The following is a 26299-nucleotide window of genomic DNA, read 5'->3' as shown; positions in this document are numbered from 1 at the left end:
TAAATAAACAGGCAAAATTAGCAATAATTAAAACAAAAAAACTAATTATTATTATTTTAGGAATTGATACATGTGAAGTACAGTTTAAGGCAAGGATTAAGTGTTATTTAAAAAACAAGTTAAGTCTTTCATTCTCACTTTCCACCTTAAAACTATGAAATTAACTGAACTATGAACTATGTGTGGCACGTGGCTCAGTTGCTTGCACTGCCGCCTCACAGCAAGAAGGTCATGGGCTCGATTCCCACATGGGGCGCTGTTGGCTCTGGGGGGCAGGTCCTCCCCAGAGTGCACAGTGCTCAAGTGGGCTATCTCCCGGGCCTTTCTGTGTGGAGTTTGCATGTTCTCCCCGTGTTCACAAGGGGTTTCCTCCACTAAGGACCCCAACAGAAAAAACATGCAAAATAACAGAACACATGTCCATCCCTGACCAAAGATGGACAGTTCACTTCACTTGGTCCCCGGGCGCTACAAGCTGCCGACTGCTCCTGGGGGGTCCTTGAGGAAGGACAGTCCAGGATGGGAAAAAGCAGAAATTAAATTCACCGCAACCTCAGGCTTACCTGCGTGTGTGTGTCTCCATATATGCACGTGTGTGTTCCAGTGTGTCGTGTGTGCCATTAAAAACCTGACAAAGGTCTTAATTATTAACTAGTTCAGAATTTAAATGGTGAACTATGAACGTGAACTATTTATGTTTACTTGTATGAACTGAACTTTGAACTAGTTCATGAGAGGTGTGAACTTGCATGCCACTGTTAGTGTGACAATGAGTAGTGTGTTGCCTGGAGCAGCCATTTTCCAGAGGTCAGAGGTTACTAGCACTTGACCTACCGTTGGAGCTTTAGGTCTTCAACACCTGCTCTTGTTTAGGTTTTGTTGTGGGGCCAGAGGTTACTAGCACTTCAATTGTAGGGGCTTGTTAAGGCCTAATTTAAGCTGGGCTCTTCATTCTGTCGAGAGAGCTGGTGATGTCAAGATGTAAGTCTAAGAGTTCTCAGAATGTATCTATTGACAAGTGATTGTGGTTATATTAGTCAAGTTGACTGTCTATTTGAGTAATTGTTTTGACTACTCAGTCAATTTCTTTTCTGTATTGAAAAGTGTTTTTTTTTATTAGTATTTTAATGATTTTTACTGCCTTTTTGGCCCTCTTTGGGAAATTAAAAGAATCCCATCTTACAACTAAACCTCCTAAGTGCTCCTCAGAGTTTTCTCCATCTTGCTCAAACCGCACAAACACATCAACCCTTAACACATCATCATAACATAGTTTCCATTCATAAGCATACAACACTGGGTTCTGTCAGGCTTTTCTCGGGGATTGAACCCGAGATGCTGGATCTGGGGAACCAGCGCTTAATGGCAGAGTAGCGTTCTTTGTTTTTTTTATTGCTTTTAAACAAGGTCTCTTGCAAACAGCGGTTTCTCAAAACATGGAAGAGATTCCCAAATACGCAGGAGATATTCCAAAGAACAGAGGATGCGGCAAAACAGGTTACAGTCCAAAACACAGGAGATACTTGCAAAAGGTTTAAATCCAAAAAACACCAACGGTGTATTATAATGCAAAAAGGCAGTGCTTCAAGAAGCTACTAACCACATAGCTATTATAAGGAACTAAGTCCTAGCAGCGAGAGGCGAAGCTATATTAGCAACGCAACACAAAAGCGACTTGAGAGCCGCAGGAGATACACCTCAAAACTCGCACTAGACAAAGACAGGAAACTCTAACGACCCGATGAGGGCCAGAGAAACTTGCCAGGTATTTAAACCCTGGCTAATTGAGACGTGGCAACCCTACAAACAGTGTGCAATTACAAACAGGTGAGTGACACACAATGGGTAACAGGTGAAGGTACATAACGGGAAACAGGTGGATGACACAAATCACAACAAATGCACTTGTGTGCGAAAACAAGTCCGTTATCGTGTCCCTTGGCCACCAGAGACCGCCAATGTGCCAAATCGTGGCAATCGCCACCCGAAGTCCTAACAGGTTCAGGCTGTATCTCACACACGTAAAGGAATCCTCTGTCTGTCTTTCAACCTGAACCCCCTCAGGTGTGGACACGAACCCTATTCCCAGCCCACACATCAAGTTTCTTCCCAACAGATTCACTGGACAACTTTGAGAAAACAGAAAAGAATGTTTAAAATGTCCCCTCACATCATCAACACCCGTCAGTGGTTTAGTGTATCTTTCTTTAATGATTTTTCCCGATGCCCCTATTGAATTCTCATATCTTCCACTCATGGCAGGGAGAACTGGGAATATTTCTGCTTTTATAAATGAATTTGTTGCCTCGGAATCTACCAAGAAAATAACATTCTGTCCTGCCACTGATAAGTCAATGGTAGGAAACCTTCAATAACTTGCAGTGTCATACTTTACATATGTTCCTTCTTGTGTCAGTGTAAGTGTGTGTGTGTGTGTGTGTGCTGGTTTTTAGCTGATCGATTGGCTCTAAAGCCCATCTCTTCAACCCATATGTCATATTGTCTTTTCGATAGTTCCCCATCATTTTGTCTCATAAAAGTTATTATTTGTAATATTGACCTTGACTACACCAATTATGCAACAATGTATATTGTGCTGTATAATTATTTGAAAATCCCAATTAAAAAAATAAATAAATAAAAATAAAAGTTATTATTTTATTTTATTAGTATTTTCTATAAAGAAGCCGTTATCTGTTTTGTAATTTTATTCTTATTTTATGTAAAGAAACCTTATCTGTTTTGTTTTATACTTCTGCAAATTACCTTTGACTGATCTTGTATATGAATGTATATTCCCTCTTTTATTTAACAAATAATTTCTCTCTCATTCCACATCCACTCTCCCCCCCTTCTTTCAACCTGCGCAGGTCTTTTCGGTGTTTACGCCCCAGCGCTTTACAACACGTCCTTAGGAGACACTTGTCAGTGTCAACCCAGGTTTCAACTAAACCTTTGGTTAAAAATAGGCACGACTTATAGTCTGCCTCTGAGGAGGCAAGAGTGAGGACTTAAATGAGCAGAAAAATCAATAACTCTTTCAGATTCTCACCAGTTCGTTTTTGAGAATGCAGCGCTGAGTTTACCCAAGCCTGCGTCAGAGGTCCCCCGTCTCACTCGTGTTTTGTGAGGAGGTTGAGGTCTGGGAATTTCCCTGGGATGATCAGTCCCCCACTAGTTCACGGGTCCAGGCACCTCAGTCGAGAGATCCCACTTCTGACACCAGCTTGTGACGGAAATCTGATAATAACCAGTCCAATGAGATCAGTCTTATAATAAGAGATAAGTATAAAGTTTATTAGTCTTCGGCAGAAGGATCAGAAACACACAGAGTGAACAGTGAGCAGTCTGTGAGAATCTGATGAGTTTCTCTTACAGGCAGTGTCTATTTAACAGAGTTACAGAGATGAGAAGAACAGGGAGTATAACTTTTCCAACACATTGCATTCTCAAGGAAAAACAAAAAAACAATCAACCCAGTTCTCTTCAATGATTCACATGACGTGCTTTACACAATGACACGTGCAATTCGCATAGTTTCTAGTACAGCACCTTTTAAATTTTAAAACTGCGTTTACTCTTCTATGATCGTTTACCCACTTGTCCTTATACCGCACTACCCCTTCTAAGAAACTGGCACACGCCCCCTCTCTCCTCGTCATTCCCCGGTGATAAGGTATGCCACTATAAAGGGTGAAAGTAACAAAAATTAATTGATAAAAATTGGGGTGATTAAAATGCACTTGAATTGAAAAAAAGAAGGGTAAAAATGTAGCCTGACGATGTCATACTCATAATTCTAGTCAGAATATGAGTCTGATACCGCTCCAATGGGCTGTGATTATGGGGCGTGTTTCAACCGAACCAGGAAAAAAAATGCCTCTTCGCTCAATTGGATATATCTAGAACCAATCAGAGCAACGTAATATGACCATAACGTAGACCATGGGGCCAGCTGATACATTAAACTTTTACCGGATCCCGTAGGAAGGACGGCAAAAACATCTTTTCGATCGACAAATGCCTTGATCGCGTTTCTCTGTTCCTCTTTCAAAATGAATGTGCTGTCAATGTCTTCTAAAACAGACTCGAATCACCACATTTCAGCTCTCCAACGGCAGCCATGTTTGTTGAAAACGAATTCACCCCAAAAGCTCTTTGGTGACGTGGTTGATTACGTTACGGTTGATCATCTGTCCATCATCGTATAAAGCCCGCCTTGACAATTTGATTGGTACGGCAATGTCTGTCCGCAGATAATTTCTCCTCAATGGAGTAATGCCAGACCGAACTTCCCAACCAAAAAATGTGTGGGCGGGGCTAAGTTCAGTCTGGTATCCAGGCTAGTAAAAATGGAGATTAAATGAAGAATAGAGTGATAAATTATCAATTGATTTGATAAACTGCTGTCAACCATTCATCATTTACAATACCCAACTGACATGTATCGTTGCCAGCAAGCATTTTTTGTTAGTTTCGCGAGGCTGTGACGTCATTTTGTAGTCCATCGTGGACTTGAATAATGGCTCCTACTCTCTCCGTGGCAAAGCACGCTCCCGCTCCATGCACAAGAACAGCTTCTTCCCGTCTGCAGTTGGCCTCATCAACAAGGCCCGGGACACCCCCCCCACACGGACTCTTATCCCCACAGCCACTACACATTACATTGATGTAAAGTCTCCACATCTGGCTCAATGTGTCAGATTACCGCACATTTTTCTGGCCTATTATCTTTGCACATTGTATCTATTCGAATTCCTCATACTGTGAACTTTTGCACATTCCATGGTTCATATTTTCCACATTCCTACACTAACTGTACAATTCTTTCATTTTCAAAACAGTCACTTTAACATATTATGTACAGTATATATTGTTTTCTTATGTTTTTTTTACCTGCAGTACTTACTATGTTTATTGTTATGCACCCAAATACCACATTCCTTGTATGTGTAAACTTACTTGGCAATAAAAATGAATTCTGGCTCTGACACAGATAGAGAAGTCTGTCTGAGGTTGTTTAAGTGCTTCCGCTTCGTTACAGATGGTGCAGGGGGGCAGGTTCAGAGTTAATGTTTAGCAAATACTGTACACACACACACACACAAACACACATACACAGCCATCTGACACACACACACAAACACACATACACAGCCATCTGACACACACACAGCCATCTGACACACACAGACACAGCCATCTGACACACACACACACACACACACATACACAGCCATCTGACACACACACACACACACAAAGTACAATAAAACACTATCAGCAGTTTCAGAGGCATTAAAGATGGGGGGACTATGGACAGGATGATGGGAGTAATAATTTTATCAATATAAAGATGGAGGGACTATGGACAGGATGATAGGAGTAATAATGTTATAAACATAAAGTGTAGAAGTGCCTATGGGCATTAAATGGTGGTGGCGTACATCAATGTACACAGGAAGTGACTAGAGCCTAAAGTGAGGTGATCGTATAAACAGGTTGCCTCTGAGATTAATGTTGCTGGTTGAGGAGCCTGGTGGCCTGGGGGAAAATAGTGTTTGTGAGTCTGATATAATTCACAGTGACTTTTAATCAACACAATTAATTTACACATGCCCATTACATCGCTTATTAGAAAAGTATCATTGGATGGAAGCATCTATTGACATGGCCTACAGCAAAGTCAGGTAGCTTAAACTCGAGCAATGCTTACTTACAATTCAATTCACTTAGAGTATCCCTCTGCCACACACACACTGATACACCCCCATCACACCCCAACCACATACAAACTCACACTAAAAATACCCCCTACAAATGCACACACAACCAAAACACCCCCCACACACAGACACACCAAAAAGACTCCAAACACATACATACAGATGAATAGAACTGCTAAATATTTTTTACATGATTTGCCAGCAAGCCTCCTCTTGCTCTTGCTCCTCTTCTGGCAGTGAATGAGTGCTGCTTGTGTCTCCATGTGACAGGGGCTGTGCTACTTAAGCTGAGATGGGTGTGTTTCCATCCATCTGGAGTGAAGAGTCTGGAGCTAGAATCAGCTCGATGCTTTGTCTGTGTTGGTGTCCAGAAGTATTACTGGTTCCTCATGACTGCTACTGCAATTACTCTCTACATCAGTGTCTCTCGCTGGTAGCTTAAATAATCTTGAACAAAGCCTCTTGGGTTTCAAAATGCCAAAAATAATGAATAACACAACGATCACAACGCTGAGTCCTCCTATGACAAAGCTACTATGAGTCCCAGTGGCGGCTCCTGAAAAAATTCTCAGGGGGGGCAATTTTTTTTATAATGATTAAGGCGACCCATTCAGTAAGTACATTAAGTTAGCTGATTAACTCATACAGCAATACCTTTTTGTCCACTATTGGCAGCACACAACAGTAATATGTCCCCTCTTGCTACATAGCTAGAGTAGCAAGTTACAGGTGGAAAGCTATAGAAGAAAGTTGCATCCAGGAGCCTTCATAAGCAAACATGATGTGGCTCCACATTAAATTATCCCACTTTTTCATTATCCACGTGTCTCAAATGTTGTATGATGTAACATAGCTTAACAGGACACATGATATGTCCAGTAACATCATAAAGAAGGGGTAACATAAGTCAAAAACAACAATATTTATTGACTGATCTTGAAAGTATTGGCTTACAAAAGCAAAATAAGTCATCACATAAAAAAATATTCAGTGTTAGTGCAAGAAGCGAACTGTGAAACACACTGTAAAACCTATGAAAAGTGACAGTGGTATATGAAATACAGACCGCATTAGCCACGCGATTTTCTTTCGTTCCAATTCTTGGATGTAGGATTTCCCTCCCTTTGTAGAAACCTGTTGAATGGATACATTTGGTCTAGGAAGTCCTAATTGTTTTGTTGTCAATTTATCTTCATTAGTACGCCGACTAAAAAGGAGTTTCTGTCAAAGAGCGAATCGAGTTATTGCACTGGACAGGGCAGCCATCTTGACAGAATATGCCTCCGTCGAAGCTGTATGACGTTCGTATAGGCTTTTACGTCCACTACTTATGACAAGACCAGGAGGGGCGAGCCCTCCCGGAAGCCATAGAGAATGCATAGAGAATGCAGAGCTCTGTTTTGTGAAAAAAAATGGATTTAACATGGGAGTCAATGGGAGAGGTCTGGGGCGATTTTCATTTCGCCCCAAATCGCCCCAGAAGGGGTGGGGCCATTTGAAGCACGACTTTAGGCTGACTGAACGACTGTTACCTGATTCGACAATGACATACAGAGACAGATCAGACGGTCTAGTGGTAGAATCCGACAGAAAAAAAAATATTACATTTAAATGTACGTGTCATTTACGCGACTTACAAGGATATTGCGTTTATACATAAGGAGTTTTTTTTTTTTTTTTTTTTTTTTTTCTTTTCCCCTAGGGAGTGCGTCGCCCCAATCGCCCTTATGGACGAGCCGCCCCTGATGAGTCCTCAAGGAAGTTCAGGATTCTTGGGGTGAATGGGCTGAAACGAGAGAACAGCAACAAAATCATAATCATTCTTCAGTAAATACGCTTGGAAATAGAATGCTTTGAGTATGAACAGCATGAACTGTAACGAAACCCAATACGCATATGTAACCTAGTGGTAGTTAGGTCTTGGCTCTGGATGCGACTACGCCACCTGGTGACTTTCACACCAAGATATATTGTTCGTGTAAATTGTACCTTTCGACAGAGACAAGCGGGCTCTCACACAAGTACGTTCCAGTAACGACAGAGACGAGGTATTCCAGTATAAAAATAACAGTATTTATTAATACACGGCTAAATGATAGGATATTGCAAGAGAGGGGGTAAGGGCTGCCACCAGAATGGTAAGGGATATAGGGATATAGGGAGCAGCTGTTGCAGGGGGTTACCTGTCCTGGAAAAGGGAGTGAGACCGACACGCCACCCGTGCTCTTGATTCGTATGCCTACTCACACATCCACACACACACCAACACCTCTACACACAACACACGTAGGCACAGGCACTGCAAACAGGTATCACAGCAATGGTGAGGTGCACTTTACCACTCAATACATGCAGTGCGTGAAGAAAAGGACTCAGTTCGGGCGACCTGCCCCGTAGACAGCTGCAACACTCTGGGGAGAAAAGGGGAAGAGGAGTTGGGGTTAAGCCTAACTGGCTAAAACCAGGCAGAGTTCAAATTTAAGAAAACGCTTACTCCAACTAGGGAACAATGCTGGGGCAGCCAATACAACACCTACACATACTTAAACTACACGTGCATACTTAAACTTCACATGCATACTTAAACCTTATGTGCATACTTAAACTACATGCATACTTAAACTACACGTACATACACTACATGTGCATACTTTCTTTAACTGAGGAATACTGCACTAAAGTAATTTAATGTACAACTCCACAACATATTCAGTGTCTTGGGAAATATTGTTCATGTTTCCAGCCCAAAACATAAAAATAAATAATAAAGAAAATTAATTTAAATAATATACTGGTATACATTCAAGCTGGCAGTTTTACCTATACCATGAAAAAGTTGAATTATTAGTATTGTTCATGAAAATATAAAACAAGAATGTATGTATATATTGGTACTTCATGTAAAAGCATTAATGTCAAAATATTTCATGTGTTAAGTCTCTAAGACATATTTACGGTACAGGGCACAGACACGAGCTTTAAACCTTCCCATCAGTACACAACACAGCCACGAATGAACTATCTGCGCTTTATCTGGACTTCAGCGCTGGATATGCGACTCTTCAATCGATTTTATTTACATCCTGGACCATTTACATTTTTGATAAGCTACTGTTTACATTTCAGCAGACCTCTGCGCAAGTTTAGAATAAAGTTCATGATACAGTTACAGTGCAGTAAAAAATGTAACACACAGCAACAAATGTATGAAGGCGATGCGTGTATGCAGGAAAGTACACATGTGGAATTTTAGATAAATGTGTGTATGCAGCCTACTTAAATTTTTCGAAGATTAGTCGGTCACATATAGGCTACAGTTACAACGGGCAGTGTCATACACAGTGGTGGAATGTAACAAAGTATTTTTACTTCGTTACTTTACTTAAGTACATTTTTACGTATCTGTACTTTACTTAAGTAAACATAATAGTGCATACTTTTTACTTTTACTCCATTACATTTTTTAGCTATTATCTATACTTTTACTCCGCTACATTTCTACAATATGTGCTGTTACTCGTTACATTTTGTGAACATAGTTTCGCCAAAATGTTGCCTACACAAAACTATGGATTGCGTTGCTGTTTTGGAAGTTTAAACCAATCAGGTGGCTCTATCAACTCCAATGATATCAGAGTGCGCGTTTGGCAGCAGAACTAGCGGTAGCTTTGCCTGTTATAGTAGTTGAACATTCAGCCTGACTGCTGCCTATTCAACATGGATCCAGAGTCGGCCTGAACTGAGCCCTCTGATATGAGCCACCCATGGCCCTATTTAAAAGATATGTTCGAGTTCAAAGGCCCCAAGAATGACTCCTGGAGGTTTCAATGCGTTTCCTGTCTCCCTCAAAAAAAGGAGTTGCTAGCCTTCAATAATTCGCCCTCAAATTTAAAGTAGCATATCGAGGTAAGCAGAGTGATTGCTATGCTAAGTTAATGTCCCTGACTTTTGAATATTGATATATGTATTTAATTCGTTTACTGACATGATATTATAATGTTATCTAGCGAAATGCATGTTGACATACAGCAATAGCATAAAAAAAACATGATTGGACCTTCATTATATCATTAACGTAGTGGTAAGATAAAGCTGGTAGGTTAGCTATGTCAAGCTAGCGTGCCTTGTTCTTTCCAGTTTTACAATCACATTTGTTTTTCATGTTCCATGTTTCCCTTTTTTACACGTTTACAATTAAATAAAATATTTAAAGATATCACATGGTGTCTTTATTGGTTTGGCTTAATGGTATTAACTTTGCAAATAATCCCTGGTAGATAACTTGTCATCCACAGAATTGTAAGATATAGTGTGAACAGTATTACAGATGGTAGGCACAATAAGTACACCAACCTTTCCAATTAACAAATGTTGTTACTTATAATTATTACTAGTAGTGACATCTGTAGAGGCATTTATTACCAGTAGCTATTTCTTTATCAAAATGGCACAGCCTAGACATTGAGAGACAACCCATTGCGTAAGTACTTTTACTTTTAATACTTAAAGTAAATTTAAAAGTAAGTACTTTTTACTTTTACTTAAGTAGGATTGTTGATGTAGTACTTTTACTTTTACTTTTACTTTTATCTTCCTGGGTACTTGTACTTTTACTTAAGTACTAAACTTCAGTACTTCCTCCACCACTGGTCATACATAGACATCTGCGTATGCATATACATTTTAATTTTAGGATAAGCCTTACTAGTAGGCAAATAAAACATAAAACCACCTTAACATAAAACGTAAAAACCGTGTTAACGCACATTAACACACACTTTTTTTTTTCAACTAAACTACGAACCGTCTGATGGGACAACTGCGTTTTGCTAAATGTTAAAATACCACTAGATTATTTAAAAATCCCCAAATAAAACCCTATTTTTTTAAACAACTGCTTCAGCTACAAGCATCAAATCGTCCAACGTCATTCCTTGACCCTGACTTACCAAATAAGAAAGTAGGCCTACTGCCAAAAAATCCTTTGAAAACAGTGAAACTTAGTTTTCCACGGAGAAGATTACTTTCCCTCGAACTCCTCTTTGAACTCCTGAGCATATATTAATATAAAGATGGGGGGACTATGGACAGGATGATGGGAGTAATAATGTTATTAATATAAAAATGGGGGGACTATGGACAGGATTATAAAAGTAATTATGTTATAAATATAAAAATGGGGGGACTATGGACAGGATTATAAAAGTAATTATGTTAAAAATATAAAGTGTAGAAGTGCCTATGGGCATGTACATTAAATGGTGGTGGCATACATCAATGTACACAGGAAGTGACTAGAGCCTAAAGAAGTCGAGAAGTCTAGAAGTCCAGAAGTCATCGAGTCATTCGACACATAACAGGAAGTCTGATGATAGTCCATGTTTGGCTCATTCCGTTGCTTACATGTAAATGTGAGTGAGATCTCTCAAAACAACCAAAACAACTCAGTTTGGTCTTTTAAAACAACACCTTTATTTATGTATTTTATGTAAAAAAAATGTGATTGCACATGAATATAAAACATTTGCTTTTGATTGGCTCGTGGATTAGCCTGCCCTTTTGGCGTTCACATTGTTTAGTGTCAAACTGAAAAAATATGAAAGTAAGAATAACATATTTTCATCATACAAATAGTGAAGAATACATTTTTATACAATACAATAGCTTTTATCAATACAGCATTGTTGACACAAAGAAATCACCTGATCACATTTATATGATTCTTATTTGTAGCGTATAATTCACAGTCACTTTTAATCAACATGATTCATTTCCACATTGGTGCCTCAGTGCTGATGTTATTCTGAGTGTCCGATAAAGAGGCAGTGCTGTTTCCAAATATTCATCTCTATTTTTTACATCTTTGCATCTCGAACTTTCTCTGCACGGCCTCTTGGCAGCTCTGATGCTAACCTAATGCTATGCTAACAACGGCTGACGTTCACACACACCCGGCCCGGCTGGGTGCAAACCTGTGGGATGAAGGCCAGCTCCGATCCAGAGCCAACTGTTATCTGCTGGCACTGAGGCTGACAGGTTTGACCTGCTAAAAAGTTGGCAAGCCTCTATTCTGGAACCTCTCCCCATTCCCCACCCCTTCCATACACAGAACATATTTACAAACATTAGATATGCACAGCAAATGCCCATTACATCGCACACTAGAAAAGCATCATTGGATGGAAGCATTTACAGACTATTTACATGGCCTACAGTAAAGTCAGGTAGCTTAAACTCGAGCAATGCTTATATACAATTCATTTCACTTAGAGTATCCCTCTGCCATACACACACACACACACACACACACACACACACACACACACACATACACACACACACACACACACACACACACACACACACACACACACACACACAACCAAAACACCCCAACCACATACAATCTCACACTAAAAATACCCCTTACACACACACACACACAACCAAATCACACCCCACACATAGACACACGAAAAAGACATATGGATAGATCACCAAAAAATAAATCTATGATTTGCCAGCAAGCCTTCTCTTGCTCCTCTTCTGGCAGTAAATGAGTGCTGCTTGTGTCTCCATGTGACAGGGGCTGTGCTGCTTAAGCTGAGATGGGTGTGTTTCCATCCATCTGGAGTGAAGAGTGTGGAGCTAGAATCAGTTTGATGCTTCGTCTGTGTTGGTGTCCAGAAGTATTACTGGTTCCTCATGACTGCTACTGCAATTACCCTCTACATCAGTGTCTCTCGCTGGTAGCTTAAATAATCTTGAACAAAGCCTCTTGTGTTTTAAAATGCCCAAAATAATGAATGCTGCAACTGCTACTGCTACTGCAACGACTCCTGCTCCTCCCCACAGAGCCCTCGAGGGAGCTGGGGAACCTGGGGGTGAATGGGCTGAAACAAGAGAACATCAACAAAATCATAATCATTCTTCAGCACTTACGCTTAAAACTAGAATGCTTTGTGTATGAACAGCATGAACAGTAAAGACACCGTAACCGCATACTTAAACTACATGCATACTTAAACTACATGTGAATACTTAAACTACACCCCCGAGTAAAAAAATAAAAATTAAATTAAATAATAAACTGGTATACTTACATGCCTCTGTGCCGGCAATTTCATCTATATCATGAAAAAGTTGAATTATTAATATTGTTCATGAAAATATATAACAAGCATGTATATATATATATTGGTACTTCATGTAAAAGCATTAATGTCAAAATATTTTATGTCTTAAATCTGTAAGAAACATTTACGGTACCTGGGTCTTGTAGGGGGACATTGACGAATGTGCATGCTTCACCACAGGTTGTCCGAACAGAGACTTTATACTTTCCTTCTTCAACATTCCTGACATAAAAAATGAGTCCTTCTCTTCCAGTTCCTTTGCTGCAGTTCAATTCACGAATATCACACAGGTAACTTGATTTAACCGTACAATTCTCAGGTTCCCCTACGTCTGAGTAATCAACAGTGCAGGTAACACTTCTGCCGTCAGGCATATATAAGCAGTTCACTGCAGCTCCTAAAAGAAAAGGAAAAACACACTTACATTCATTGAAGAGTGTGAAGAACAGTGTGAATCCCACCACAGAGGAGCAAGCCATGGCAAAATAGACAGGCAGGTAAATTAATCTCTGTGTCTGTGTGTATATGAATAGGCAATTCAAAACACAACCTATACAATTAGCAAAGGACATGAAGGGTTTGTTTAATCTACAAGATTAATCTTTAAATGTTAATCAAATTTAAATATTTAAAGCACCAATAAGGAGTTCTGTTCCAAAACTAGCACGCTAACTATCTAAAAGCATGCAAAAACCTTGCAAACACCCCCAACAGCCCAGTTGACACTGATAGAAGCGTGCCAACACACTAACTGGTGTCTTTTGGCGGTATAGCTGGCAATGTCATGCTGTGAAAGCTTTTCTTACATTTTGCAAGGTGTTCCAGCCAGGAAACACAGAACTACATAGTGCATATTATGGATGGCTAGTGGGAAAGACACAGGTATCAAAATTAATTTGAGTATGGTACCAAAACTAGTTGCCTATAAAACCATACCTCAAAAAGTGTCAAATTGTTGCATAGTTTTACTTTAAAATATTTCTGCGTAGAACTTTGAGATGACCTGTGAATAGTTATTATTATTAGTAGTAGTAGTAGTAGTAGTAGAAGTAGTAGGAGGAGGAGGATGAGGAGGAGAAGTTGTTAGTAGGCTAGTATTTATTACTTACCAGAACCGCCAGTATGCCACTGACCCTGAATACACATCCATGACGTAACCATGATGGCCATGAAAAGAGGGCGTGTCATCATGTCAGCAGCCACTCCCATCCGTCCCAGGCAGCAAGAGAGCTACGGCAGAGGCACAGACACGAGCTTCAAACCTTCCCATCAGTACACAACACAGCCACGAATGAACAACCTGCGCTTTATCTGGACTTAACAGCTGGACATGCGACTCTTCAATCGATGTTATTTACATCCTATCCTAGACCATTTGCATTTTGATAGGCTACTGTTTAACTACATTTCAGCAGACCTCTGTGCAAGTTTAGAATAAAGTTCATGATACAGTTACCGTGCAGTAACAAATGTTACATACAGCAACAAATGTATGAAGGCGATGCATGTATGCACGAAAGTACACATATGGAATTATGGATAAATGTGTGTATGCATCCTACTTCAGTTTTTCGAAGATTAGTCGGTCACATATACAGTTACAACGGGCAGTGACAATCCTAGAAATGTGTACACCAGATACAATTTAATTTTAAGATAAGCCTTACTAGTGGGATAATACACATAAAACCATCGAAACGTGAAAAGTAAAAACCGTGTTATTCACGTTAATTCACAAGTTTTTCTTTTTACTTCACTCACTTTGGATAAAGTATTTCCCTCGAGCTAACGACGCTCTCTGCTGCCCATAAGTAGCAATGCAATTCCTGTGGATCTGGGGTCGCCGCTGAGGCTTGAGCTGCATACACGTGAAATTGAATTCGAACTTTTTAATGCCTTTGCATGGATAAATTGTATTCTGCACAAAACAAAACTACGAACCGCCTGATGGGGCAACTACGATTTGCTAAACGTAAGATACCACGAGCTTATTTAAAAATCCCCAAATAAAACCCCAATGTCTGAAACAACGGCTTCAGCCACAAGCATCAAATCGTCCAACGCCATTCCTTGACCCTGACCAAATAAAGAAACAACTGAAATCGACAAAAGGTAGGCTCCAAAAAAACCTCTGACAAGATTACCAAAATGCGCCCAAGTAAGGACAAGGTGAGTAAGTGAAACATCTGTGCAAAATTACGGAAGTTTGGTTCTGAACGGTAAGCCTACCATACGTAAATGATGAACAAACTAACTAGACAAAAACAAAAAACTAGCAAAAAAATCAGACATGACATTTCTTGATACACGGTGACGGTATAAAAATGACAATTGCATAAAATCCATAATTCAGTTGCGGCGGTGAGCAAGTCATCAGTATACTGGCTGACTGACTGACACGTTGGAAATGTATAGATAACCACTTGAATCCTCAGACTGACCTTAGAAACTGTCAGTGATGATGCCGTGCAGCTCCCCTCACTTATTTCCCTGTAAACTGTAAAAATAGGTTGCCTTCATGCGTAAGGTAAGGTACGATGGACGGACGTGTAACTGTGGGGAGAAGTTTGTGGAGCGCATATAGTAATGGAGATAGTTGTGGACTTTCAGTTTCGAATTGACGGAGCCTTACCAACTTTGGACTCCGTATTACGGTGTCGACTTGTATTATTCCTAGGAATCTTAATATTCTAACTTCTCTCCCCCGTAATTCCCCGGTGATGCCACTATGAAGTAACACAAAATTATTGATAAAAAATTAGGTGATGAAAATGCACTTGTAAATGCTTGGTAGTGTGCAGCAAATGCTTAGTTGTGTGTACTCAATGAATGGTATGTGTGTGTCATTTGAAAATATGGCTGTGTGTACCAAATGAAAACACGAGTTCCATTTTGTGAACAGCTAAGAGATTTGATGGCAAATAGTCATCTTGCAAAGGGAGTGTCAGGTTTAGCATTTTGTGTGTGAGGTTTTCAGTTTTGTGTGTGCAGTTTTGAGAAAGCCGTTATTGTTTTGAGAAACGTGTGTTAACAATTGTGAAAAACTGTAATAGCAGCCTACTGAAACTGCTCTCTATATTCTATATCGTCAGCACCTGTGTGAACTCTCTGTGCACAACTAATCATGTAGTTCTCAACCTATAAAAGAGGTCAATAGATTGAAGTTGATACCAAGCATGGATTGAGGAGGCCGCCACCAACAACCTCAGCAAGGACTAGGACGAGGACAAGGAAGAGGCCGTGGTAGAGGTAGAGGGGCCCCTGTCAGGGGACATGGCATTCGTGTTAATTTTGACTTCTTACAGTATATACATGTAATGTGGAAAAATGACTGCAATAAATATTTTTGTGTCAGAATCTTTGCCATTTTGTACCCAGTAGAACAAATGTAAATCAATGGTGTTGACAGGTCTTAGTTTAGAATATATTTTATAGTCTTTAGCAATACAAAAACAGAACTACAATATTTTACTGTATACAAATTTTCAGATTTCAAATACTTTCTGACAGTATATTCCCTAAGCATGTGCTCAGTACAAAACCCAAATTGTAGTATGTTGTCAGTGGTAAAATAGTCAATACTGTGAGGGTGTTACAGAGAAGTGATGGTTTCAGAGGTTGATATTGATAGCTGTAGTTTGAATTTTGTTATCCATTGTTAAATAAATGAGAACATACATTTTCAATTGAGCACAAATTGTAGGTTTTGATGGAAATGTTTGGTTTTGATGGGTGTGTGATAAGTTCTGAGAAGGTGGTGTCATTCTGCAAACATCACATACACAGTAGTGTTTTGGTCATTTCATCTTCGGTTAAGGGCTGTGTGTGAGCTGTTTTGAAAAAGTAAACAGTGAATGGAAAAATGTGCCAAAGCAATCGAGAAAAACTGTAATCTCAGTAGCAACATGTTTATACGATCACCTCACTGTAGGCTCTTGTCACTTCCTGTGTACATTGATGTACGCCACCACAATTGAATGTACATGCCCATAGGCACGTCTACACTTTGAGATAAGAGACAAAACATGTCCTCCACTGAAATGCAAAGCTTGGCTTAAAAATCCAGATATTAATTAATTGAAAGAGACTTTAAAAGTTCAATATGAAAGACTTAACTACTCTAATGTACTTAGTTTTGTATATATTTATATATTTTCATAGCAATTTGACCAAGTGCAAGCATTGCCCTATAAAGTACATGCAAATGAACATGTCCTCTGCAAGAGGTCACAGGTTCTAACTGCAAAGAGAATTATTAAAAATGTAAAAAATACATAAATATGATTATGAAATGAATTGCATGGCTCTATAAAATGTAACAGAATACATCAAGCGAAATACCCATCAAATTATCCATAAAAAATTGCCACTCAAAATAGTGTCCTCAGTTCATGTCAACTCCGTCAGAAAAAAAAAAAAAAAACAGGCAAATTACGGTCTGAGCTATAACCCTGAGGACCCCCTTTTCATCCTTCTTCTCTTGATGGATGCAGCAATACAGCACATGGTCTCGTAAGTTTAACATTCATAAAAGTCATAAAAGAAATGATCAACACAAATGTTAATTTATATTTATTGCTTTTATCTGTACTGTAGGCTAGACGCAATCTGTCAGTGGAGGAGCGAATAAAAATAAATAGGTAGTATCAAAGAAAAAGAAGACAGAGGATAGACAGTTATCCAGACAGCAGAAGGGACTAGAGAAGGAGAAACAAAGGTGGAAGAACAGGGTCCAAAACAAAAAAAGTCAGAAAAATAGGAGAATTTGGACCAAGGGAACCGAGTATTGGCGGAGAGCTCAGAAATGGTCAAGAAGGTCCAGAGCAGTGCAAAATGCAATGCAGGAAGTAGACACCCCTCCAGATAGGCCACTAGAGCAGAGTATGGAGGGGCCAACTACCAGTAGACGTGCGTTTGCAAATGAGAGGGAAATAAAAGCTATGAAGGAAAGAATTGAAAAATTACAAAAAGAGCGAAACAGGCTAAGAAAGCAGAAATGGCGACAAAACAAGGCTCAAATGACTTCCAAATCAAGTGACAACAAAAATGAGTGAAAGACAGACAATAGAGAAAAAGAAAAAACATATATTCAGCATCAGCCAGACTGTTCAAGAATTCTTTGTGAGCTCATCTCGCATGACAACCAAAAACTGACACCATCACCAGAAAAAAGATGAAGCCCCAAAGAATGGTCAGACTGATTCCATGCTGAACCTCCACATTGAGTTCCTCCACAAAAATCTAAATCTGAAGCTTAGCTATTCTATACTCTGCGGCCTTTCTATGTTACAGCACCAAAGGCATCTGACAGAAGTACATGTCTGTGTCATTATCATGCAAATGCAAACTTAATTCTTCAAGCACTTAAGTCATCTACACACTACAGTCAACCAAACTGGAGGATAGTTTTCAATTAGTTTGTTGCTCTCCAGAAAGTGAGGCCTGCCTTCTTATGCTGCAAAACCAAACAGACAGTTCTGGCTCCAGAGCTAGCTGGACTCAATGTCAAATGGATGCTAATACATTTTCATTTTGTCCTCAAACAGTTAAATGCGGTTATAATCCAAGCATAGAGGGACTGAAAACACATGATTTTCTCATGTGTGCTTTACAGGCCTTGTTAACAGACCTTGTTTGCTCTAATTCTACATCAGTCCGTCAACACCGTCAGTTTTGTCCCACCTTAAGATGTGGGTTTTTGTCTTTAAAAAGAAAAAAGCCTTTTACTTCTGTTCATTTTATTGAGTTAATTCACTAAAACATTGCATGAAGTACATGCAGTGGTGTCTTAATTGCATATAACCACAGATTAAATATGTTAAATATAAAAAATATTTTTTTTCCAATGGCGTTTTTCCTCAACTGTGTAAAATAATGAAAAAAGGGAATACAATGTTTTTTTATCACTTAACTATGAGAAGGCACACTATTACTATATATTTAAATACTTAAAAGTGTCACTGAATCATTTAAATTAAAATAAAATGATTTCGAATCTGTCAGACGGAGTTGACAAATGTCAACACACAAATTGGATAAATGTCATTTTTTATAAAAAAGTGATTTTATAAAAAACTTGTTCCTTTACATGGTTTGTTAGGTCAGACCTGTGTTTATAAGAAAATCAATTAAAAATGAATGTGCTGACCATTTTAGTTTTTTAGGTTTCAAAAGTAGTTTTGTCCCTTATCTCAAGAATCAGTGATTTATAACATTATTACTCCTATCATCCTGTCATAGTCCCCCCATCTTTAATGGCTCTGAAACTGCTGATAGTGTTTTATTGTACTTTGTGTGTGTGTGCCAGTTTCTTGAAAGGGGTAGTGGGTAAACGATCATAGAAGGGTAAACAGCGTTTTAAAATTGAAAAGGCGCGTAAACGTGCGATTACCCTCCATTACTCCTAAGGGAGCGAGATCACAAATGTGCCAAAGCAATCGAGAAAAACTGTATTTGACATTCTTTTTTTGTTGACTGTACGGGCCTATTTTATATTGTTTGTTCTGTGCATATCCTTTACACACCCAGTTGTGTTTGCTGTGATGTATAGGCTACAGCACTTTTGTAAAAAATAAATACAGTTTTTCTCGATTCCTTTGGCACACTTTTCTATTCACAGTTTACTTTTTCAAAACAGCTCACAAGAGAAACTGTACATATTTTGGTTGTTACTGTATATCTGTGTGTTGTTTTATATTTGAGTAAAAACATTATACAGTTATATTTTACAACAGGAGTAAGCGTACACCAACACTGAACATGAAAAGGCATAATGCTCCTGATAAGGACTTCATACTGGTGTTTTCCCATTCATAGTAGTATTTTCCATTCAGCACATCAGTGTTCAATTGGTTCTTAGAAATGTCTACTCATATGACTGTGTGAACGGGGTGTACAGGAGGGTACTGAGAGGACAGCCCTGAGGCTGAACTTTGCACATTCAGCAAATCAAACTCTCCAGACGTACATCGCCAAGAATATAAGGAAGCCTCATATGTTCTTGTAAGAGTTACTTCTGCAATTGTGGGGCGTTATTAACAATGCAGTTGCATGATTTAGAGTGAAAGGAACAAGTTGAATGTCATTAGAGGAGACAGCTATATCGTCTTTATGTTTTTATGTTCATTTTATTTTATGCACTCTGTCCCAGTTTGTATGTTTATGTTTTATGTTTATTTTAGGTCTATTTTTATGTGGAACACTGTGCATGCAATTTCTTTGTGAATGTAATTTATTTGCTGTTAAGCACTTTGAGCTGCATTGTTTTGTATGAAAGGTGCTATACAAATAAAGTTGTATTATTATTATATATTTTCAGATGCACAAACCGCTTGTGTGAAATGGTAGTGTAGGCCTACTATGTAGTACTATAGAGTGCAAAAATAGAATACATACATTGCATAACATAGAATAGAAAAAAAAAATTAAATAAAACTCTGCAGAGATATAGTTTATCTATCCCCTTAATATCACATTATATCATGATTATATATGCCAGAGTTTACCACAGACTTTTAAATAAATGGTTGCGTTTCTGGTCATTTTTGTTTTCATTTAGTTAGAGATAATGTTTAATATTTTCCAGTGTCATTCAGTTTTCATGCATTGCAAGTTTTACAGCCCTGACAGTAGTTACCTGCTCATTACAGACGGCTCTGGTCTGATCCAGTTGGATTAACCATACAGAGGTGTCGAACAAGTAAGAAAAAACTAAAAACATATAAAAGAAATAAATCAAATACAAATATGTTTGCAAAGGCAGGGGAATTTGGGCAACTCTCAGCTTGTCTCCGACCTCGTGGGCATCAGTTTACAATATTCTTCTTGACCCTCAGTCAGCCAAGGGCCTTTCTGAACCACCACCACAATCACAGACTGCAATTCATCCAGGTGTCCCACTGTTTAGGATGATTCTGACATTAGTCATTTTATAAATCACAGAAAAACTCATGTGTGCATGTTGTATACACGACTACACATGACTGGGGATGAATGACGAGATGGCAGCTGGTTTTGGTTCTGGCAGATGGTTCTGGATTGGCTCTGGCCCAGATCTGGAGCCTATTTGCCACGTTTGAGCCAGATCTGGTGCAGGCCTCTCTCTCTCTCTCTCTCTCTCTCGATCTCTCTCTGCTGCCATGCTGTACTCCCACACGGATCGCAGTGTGTGCATTCCACACGTGTGCAGATGACACTGATATAGTGGGCCGGGGTGTTGTATATGTGCATGGACGGATTAAGAAACCGCGGGCCCCTGGGCCTGGACATGTTAAAGCTCATGGGCCCCTGGGCCTGGGCCCGGTAGGCCCGTTCGTTAATCCATCCCTGTATATGTGGGAGTGTGGTTTGCACAAGGTGGTTCAGTCAGTTCCCAGATTGCAGATAACTCAAGACCAGTTGTTGCATATTATTTGCTCACTCAGTCTGCAGCAGACTCGGGCCAGAGCTCCGTCAGTCTACTGCTTCGCTCTGGTTCAGACATTACTGTAGTGCCTTGAGCTCGCCAGTGGCCGCGCTCCCTGCAGTCACTTAGATAGATAGCGAGCGATAAAGATAAAAACACAAAGGAAAGGACCACACCTGCTACCTTTGCACCCAGCAGCATATGTGCCACACACACCTGTAGACACCCTTGCAGAGATCATTTTCACAGACTTACTGTAGCGACTGGCTTACAATTTACCAACACACTGCGCTTACCAGGATATAACTTCTACTTGCTGCCGTGGCTTTTTGCTAATACTTTTGGAGAGAAAGTCCTCACCAACTGGGTGTTGACCTGCTGGTCAGTTGGAAAGTGCTGTACAGTGAAGAATATCTTGGCATTGTGTAGCTAGCATAACATGAGAGGATAGTATCATACGGTAGGAAGCCTGAATGTCATTGAATAGGATGACATTTGTTTTGTCATGTGTTTAGCGCTGTAGAGAGTGAAGCTCTGTAATGTTTTAGAAAGCTCAGCGGACAGGAGTGAGTCCTATTTACCGGGAGTTAGCTGCTGTGTAGCAGCCATGCTAGTGGGTTTGTTGAGGGTATTGCTCTGGGGAGCCGTGATGGGTCTCTGCCTAGGCACACTGCAACAGTCTGGGAGGAGCTGGGGTCACGGATGCCTCCAAAAGAGACAGGCGGGAAGTGATCCCGGGCAGGGAAACTCCAGGATCCCTCGGAAGTATTGCAACCCTGCAGGGAACAGCAGCTCGTCTGGGAACATCATTCAGGTAAGGTCACAGAGTTAATCACCTGATGACATCTAAAGATCTAACACAGGTGGTGTAAGGCTCTAAACATCTATCAGGTGGAGTAAGGCTCTAAGGATCTAACACAGGTGGTGTAAGGCTCTAAGAATCTATCAGGTGGTGTAAGGATATAAGGATCTAACACAGGTGATGTAAGGCTCTAAGCATCTAACACAGGTGATGTACGCTAAGGCTCTAAGGATCTAACACAGGTGATGTAGGCTAAGGCTCTAAGGATCTAACACAGGTGGTGTAAGGCTTTAAAGATCTAAGCATGTAGGCTCTAAACATCTAACAGGTGGTGTAAGGCTTTAAGCATCTAACACAGGTGGTGTAAGTCTCTAAGCATCTAATACAGGTGGTGGTAGGCACCACCCAGATTTCTGTTGTCTAATAATTGTCTCATTGATCAGTGGTCTGACTCACGGTGGTAGACACCCTCTAGATGCCTGTTGATTCTGGCTCAGACCAGCCCCTGGTTTGCCTGCTGACAGGGAGTGAACTAGTCACTCTCTCTGATCGGTCAGAAAGGCAATCAAGCAGTGAACAGATGTTAACACTGGCTGCCGTCAGCTCTCAGCTCCATCTCATCCCTCTCCGTAGCACGTTGCAATACTTCAGTACAGACTTTCAACTGAGTTCAATCAAATTCAATACCACTTTTATAAAATATAAAGATATATAGCATAATGATAATATATCAAATAAATAATATAGCTGATATGAATGAGGGTATACATACAGTATAGTCACTAACTTCTCTATATCTGTATGTACTCTGAGACATGCCTTTTGTACAGGTGTGTTTCCCGATAGAGGCAGTGGAGAGGAGAGTGGAGAGATGACAGAGGCAGTGTTTCCTGATGTAAATAGTGGAGAGGTGTACTGATGAGATGTGTTTCCTGATGCAGAGGCAGTGGAGAGGTGTACTGATGAGATGATAGAGGCAGTGAAGAGATGTTCTGATGAGATGATAGAGGCAGCGGAGAGGTGTACTGATGAGGTGTGTTTCCAGGTGTGTGGCCCTGGGCAGTACCGAGAGTGGCAGGGCCCTTTTGAAGGCCTGTGTGTGTCCTGCAGCTGCCATGGCCTTTCCCACAAGTGTGACCCCATCACAGGAAGATGTTTGGTAAGCAGTGAACTCCACTGTCCAAGCTTCTCTTTGCACCTTCAATTCATCTTCATCCTCTTCCTCGTCTTCCTCCTCTTCCTCGTCTGCCTCTTCCTCATCTTCCTCTTCCTCATATTCATCTTCCTCTTATTCGTCTTCCTCGTCTTCCTCTTCTTTCTCGTCCTTTTTCTCTCTCCTTGTGCCGCTTCTGTGACACCCTCATGTGAAGATGTCTGGAAAGGAGCTTCTTTAACACTCTTCACTCCTGAAGAAGAACACGCAAGGCATATAGACACACAGGAGAACAAACCTTTTATCTGTATGGTTTTGTGTGTGTGCGTGTGCGTGTGCACGTTCGTGTGTGCTTGTGCGTGTGTGTGTGTGCATCTGTGTGTGTCTGTGTGTGTGTGTGTGTGTCTGTGTGTGTGTGCATATGTGTGCGTGTGTGTGTGTGTGTGTGTGTGCGTTTGCGTGTGCGTGTGTGTCTGTGTGTGTGTGTGTGTTTGTGTGTGTGTGTGTGTGCATGTGTGCATATGTGTGTGTGTGTGTGTGTGTGTGTGTGTGTGTGTGTGTGTGTGTGTGTGTGTGTGTGTGTGTGTGTGTGTGCATGTGTGTGTGCAGGGGCGGTTTTTCCTACAGGCGGTATAGGCGGTCGCCTAGGGCGCCACTCAGAGGGGGGCGCAAAAAACTGCGCCCAGCAAAAGAGAGAAAAAAAAAAACAAGAATTGTGTTTTTTTTTTTGCTGGACAGAGTTTTTTTTGCGCCCCCTTCTATATCTCCAACCAATATTTTGACCTAAAAACAAATCTAACATTAGGGTAAAATGAGCCAAAAATCGAAAACGGAAGGGGTACGTACGTACTTGGTGTTGTCAGAACATGTTAGCACAGTGAGGCGTTTTGTTAGAGTGTGTGTGTTCAAGAAACTTTGAAGAACAAAATAATGAAGAGGTAAAAGCCATCCGGGGCGCAATTTAAGAAGAAAAGTAAGGAAGAATAAGAGAAACGTGCCAAGGAGAAAGGTAAATCCTTAAATCCTGTTCTAGCCTAGAATGAATTCCAGATAAGAAAACGTTCACGAATGCGTGAATTGCCCCCGGCACTTTAGTGGAGTTAAGAAGAAAAGATGTACCTTATCATTGAAAGTTTTCATACTCCCTGTCACATAGTTCTTTAAGGATTTTACAGAGGCGGGTATATAAAAATTATATGTCCATTTATTCTACATTATACAAAAGACGACATGATAAAAATAGGGGCGCATATATAAAGCCAATAGCCAGTGCAACAACACTACACATATCTTACTCGTTGCATAGCACACCCATTAAGGAAGCCAAACACGGCAACTTGTCAACAAGTGAGGAATACTGGTAAAAATCCAAGTGTTGTATTGTCAACTTTAGCGAATGGATTGTATGTAATCTTGCTAGTTAGCTAACGCTAGCTAGCCAGTCACTTGTGACGTTCATTGTTATTGCCATTCAGTCGAAACATCAGTTCAAGTTCAGCTGTACCGCAATTTGCGTCATTTTGCGTCAAAAAAATGAGTAATCATAACAACGTTAGTTTTGGTGGAGCGAGCTAGCCAGTCCAGTCCAACATTAGACATGATTCAACTAATGAAGAGCTATGCATCTTGGAATAAAAAAATGTCAGGCTGTCCAAATACACCAAAATGCTTAATAACTACATAATAGCTAAATTTAACAAATGATGATAATGCATACTTTTGTTATATCATTTTAGATTCACTTTTAGAAGACTAAGAAAACATTATTTGCAGTCGATTGGGAAGATGACGTGGAGGTGTGTGTGTGTCCATAAACAGTTGAACAGGGGGCGTGGCCGGAGCGTAGTCCAGCACAGGCGTGACATTTTCTCAGTGATTTGTTCTTGAATTAATGTTTGTTCATCGTTGCGATCGTTGTTGTGTTTATGTGAAATAAATGCAGTCTTACAGGGCAAAATAGCGTTTGAAAGTTGCAATTCCGTTTTCATGGGGACAAATAAATAAATAATTGGGGGGGGGGGGGCGCCAGGAGTGAAGCTCGCCTAGAGCGCCAAATCTGCTAGGGCCGCCCCTGTGTGTGTGTCTGTAATTCCCTCTTGGTAGTTTCATTTCCTTCCATTCTCTGCGAGTTCTGAATTCCATTCCTCCCTGGTTTCTTTTGGTCTGTTGCCAGGTAACTAGTCAATCTCTTTCTGTTCTGTCTCTGTGTTCTTGTTGTAACTTAAGTCCCAGGTACTTTCTTGAAATCATAAGCTAAAAAACTAAAACTGATATAGCTAAATTGTCAAAACAGTGGATCGAAGACTGACTCCTTTGATGCAGGTAATTGTGATATATTGGGTGCAATGCCCATTCAGTATTTATAAAATGCAATAAGTCTGCACACTAAACACACAAGGGATGTTTTCAGCATTAAGCTCTCCTTTCAGACTTTAGACAGTCTGAATGAGAGCTTTACATTTGAAAGTCAGTCTGATGAAGACATTTTAAGTATTGGATGTGTGTGTCTTCAGCACATAATACTTCATAACACATAATCGTTTTACCATTCGTTTGGTACCAACTCCTCTCCAGAACTGCCAATACACAATACCCATATTTCCCATCTCATCTTTATATTCTGTGTTTCTTTAAATAAAATAAAACTTGATGTGTTGTGTGGGGCCCTCTCCTCTCCAGAACTGCCAGTATAACACTGCAGGAGACCACTGCGAGCACTGTGCGGAGGGTTACTATGGTGACGCCGTGCAGAGGACATGCAAGTTGTGTCCATGTCCTTTCTCTGTGCTGTCCAACAGGTTTGTACGAACACACACAAACACACACGAGCGCACACCTACACGCACGCACACACACAAACATTCACACAAGGGCTTATACTATAACACACACACACGCACACACGCACACACGCACACACACACACAGACACACATTCACACAAGGGCTTATACTATAACACACACACGCACACACACACACACACACGCACGCACGCACACACACATTCACTCAAGGGCTTATACTATAACATTGCCCCACATTCTGTGTGCAGTCATTACTATGTAGTTAGATAGA

At 40.2% G+C, this 26299-nt stretch overlaps 2 protein-coding genes across 2 annotated transcripts in view; one reads left to right on the top strand and one right to left on the bottom strand.

Annotated features, from left to right (window-relative positions):
• Positions 1-12122: 12122 nt before the first annotated feature.
• Positions 12123-15389, bottom strand: LOC116222882. The gene is made up of 5 exons (XM_031577980.2): positions 15304-15389; positions 13972-14092; positions 12996-13259; positions 12830-12853; positions 12123-12619 (listed from the first exon to the last, which is right to left on the bottom strand). Exons 2-5 carry the CDS (start codon positions 14069-14071, stop codon positions 12381-12383), a joined length of 627 nt encoding a protein of 208 aa, XP_031433840.1. The 5' UTR covers positions 14072-14092; positions 15304-15389; the 3' UTR covers positions 12123-12380.
• Positions 15390-21445: 6056 nt separating this feature from the next.
• Positions 21446-26299, top strand: part of LOC116218413 (laminin subunit alpha-3-like) — a 6072-nt gene continuing 1218 nt past the window's right edge. Inside the window, exons 1-3 of the mRNA XM_031560302.2 lie at positions 21446-22080; positions 23114-23227; positions 25901-26019. Coding sequence (XP_031416162.1) covers positions 21874-22080; positions 23114-23227; positions 25901-26019 — 440 coding nt within the window. The 5' untranslated portion in view covers positions 21446-21873. The remainder of the gene's footprint in view (positions 22081-23113; positions 23228-25900; positions 26020-26299) is intronic.

This window comes from Clupea harengus, chromosome 1 (genome assembly GCF_900700415.2).
Source record: "Clupea harengus chromosome 1, Ch_v2.0.2, whole genome shotgun sequence".
NCBI lineage: Eukaryota > Metazoa > Chordata > Actinopteri > Clupeiformes > Clupeidae > Clupea > Clupea harengus.
This window is presented reverse-complemented; position numbering and strand designations above follow the sequence as displayed.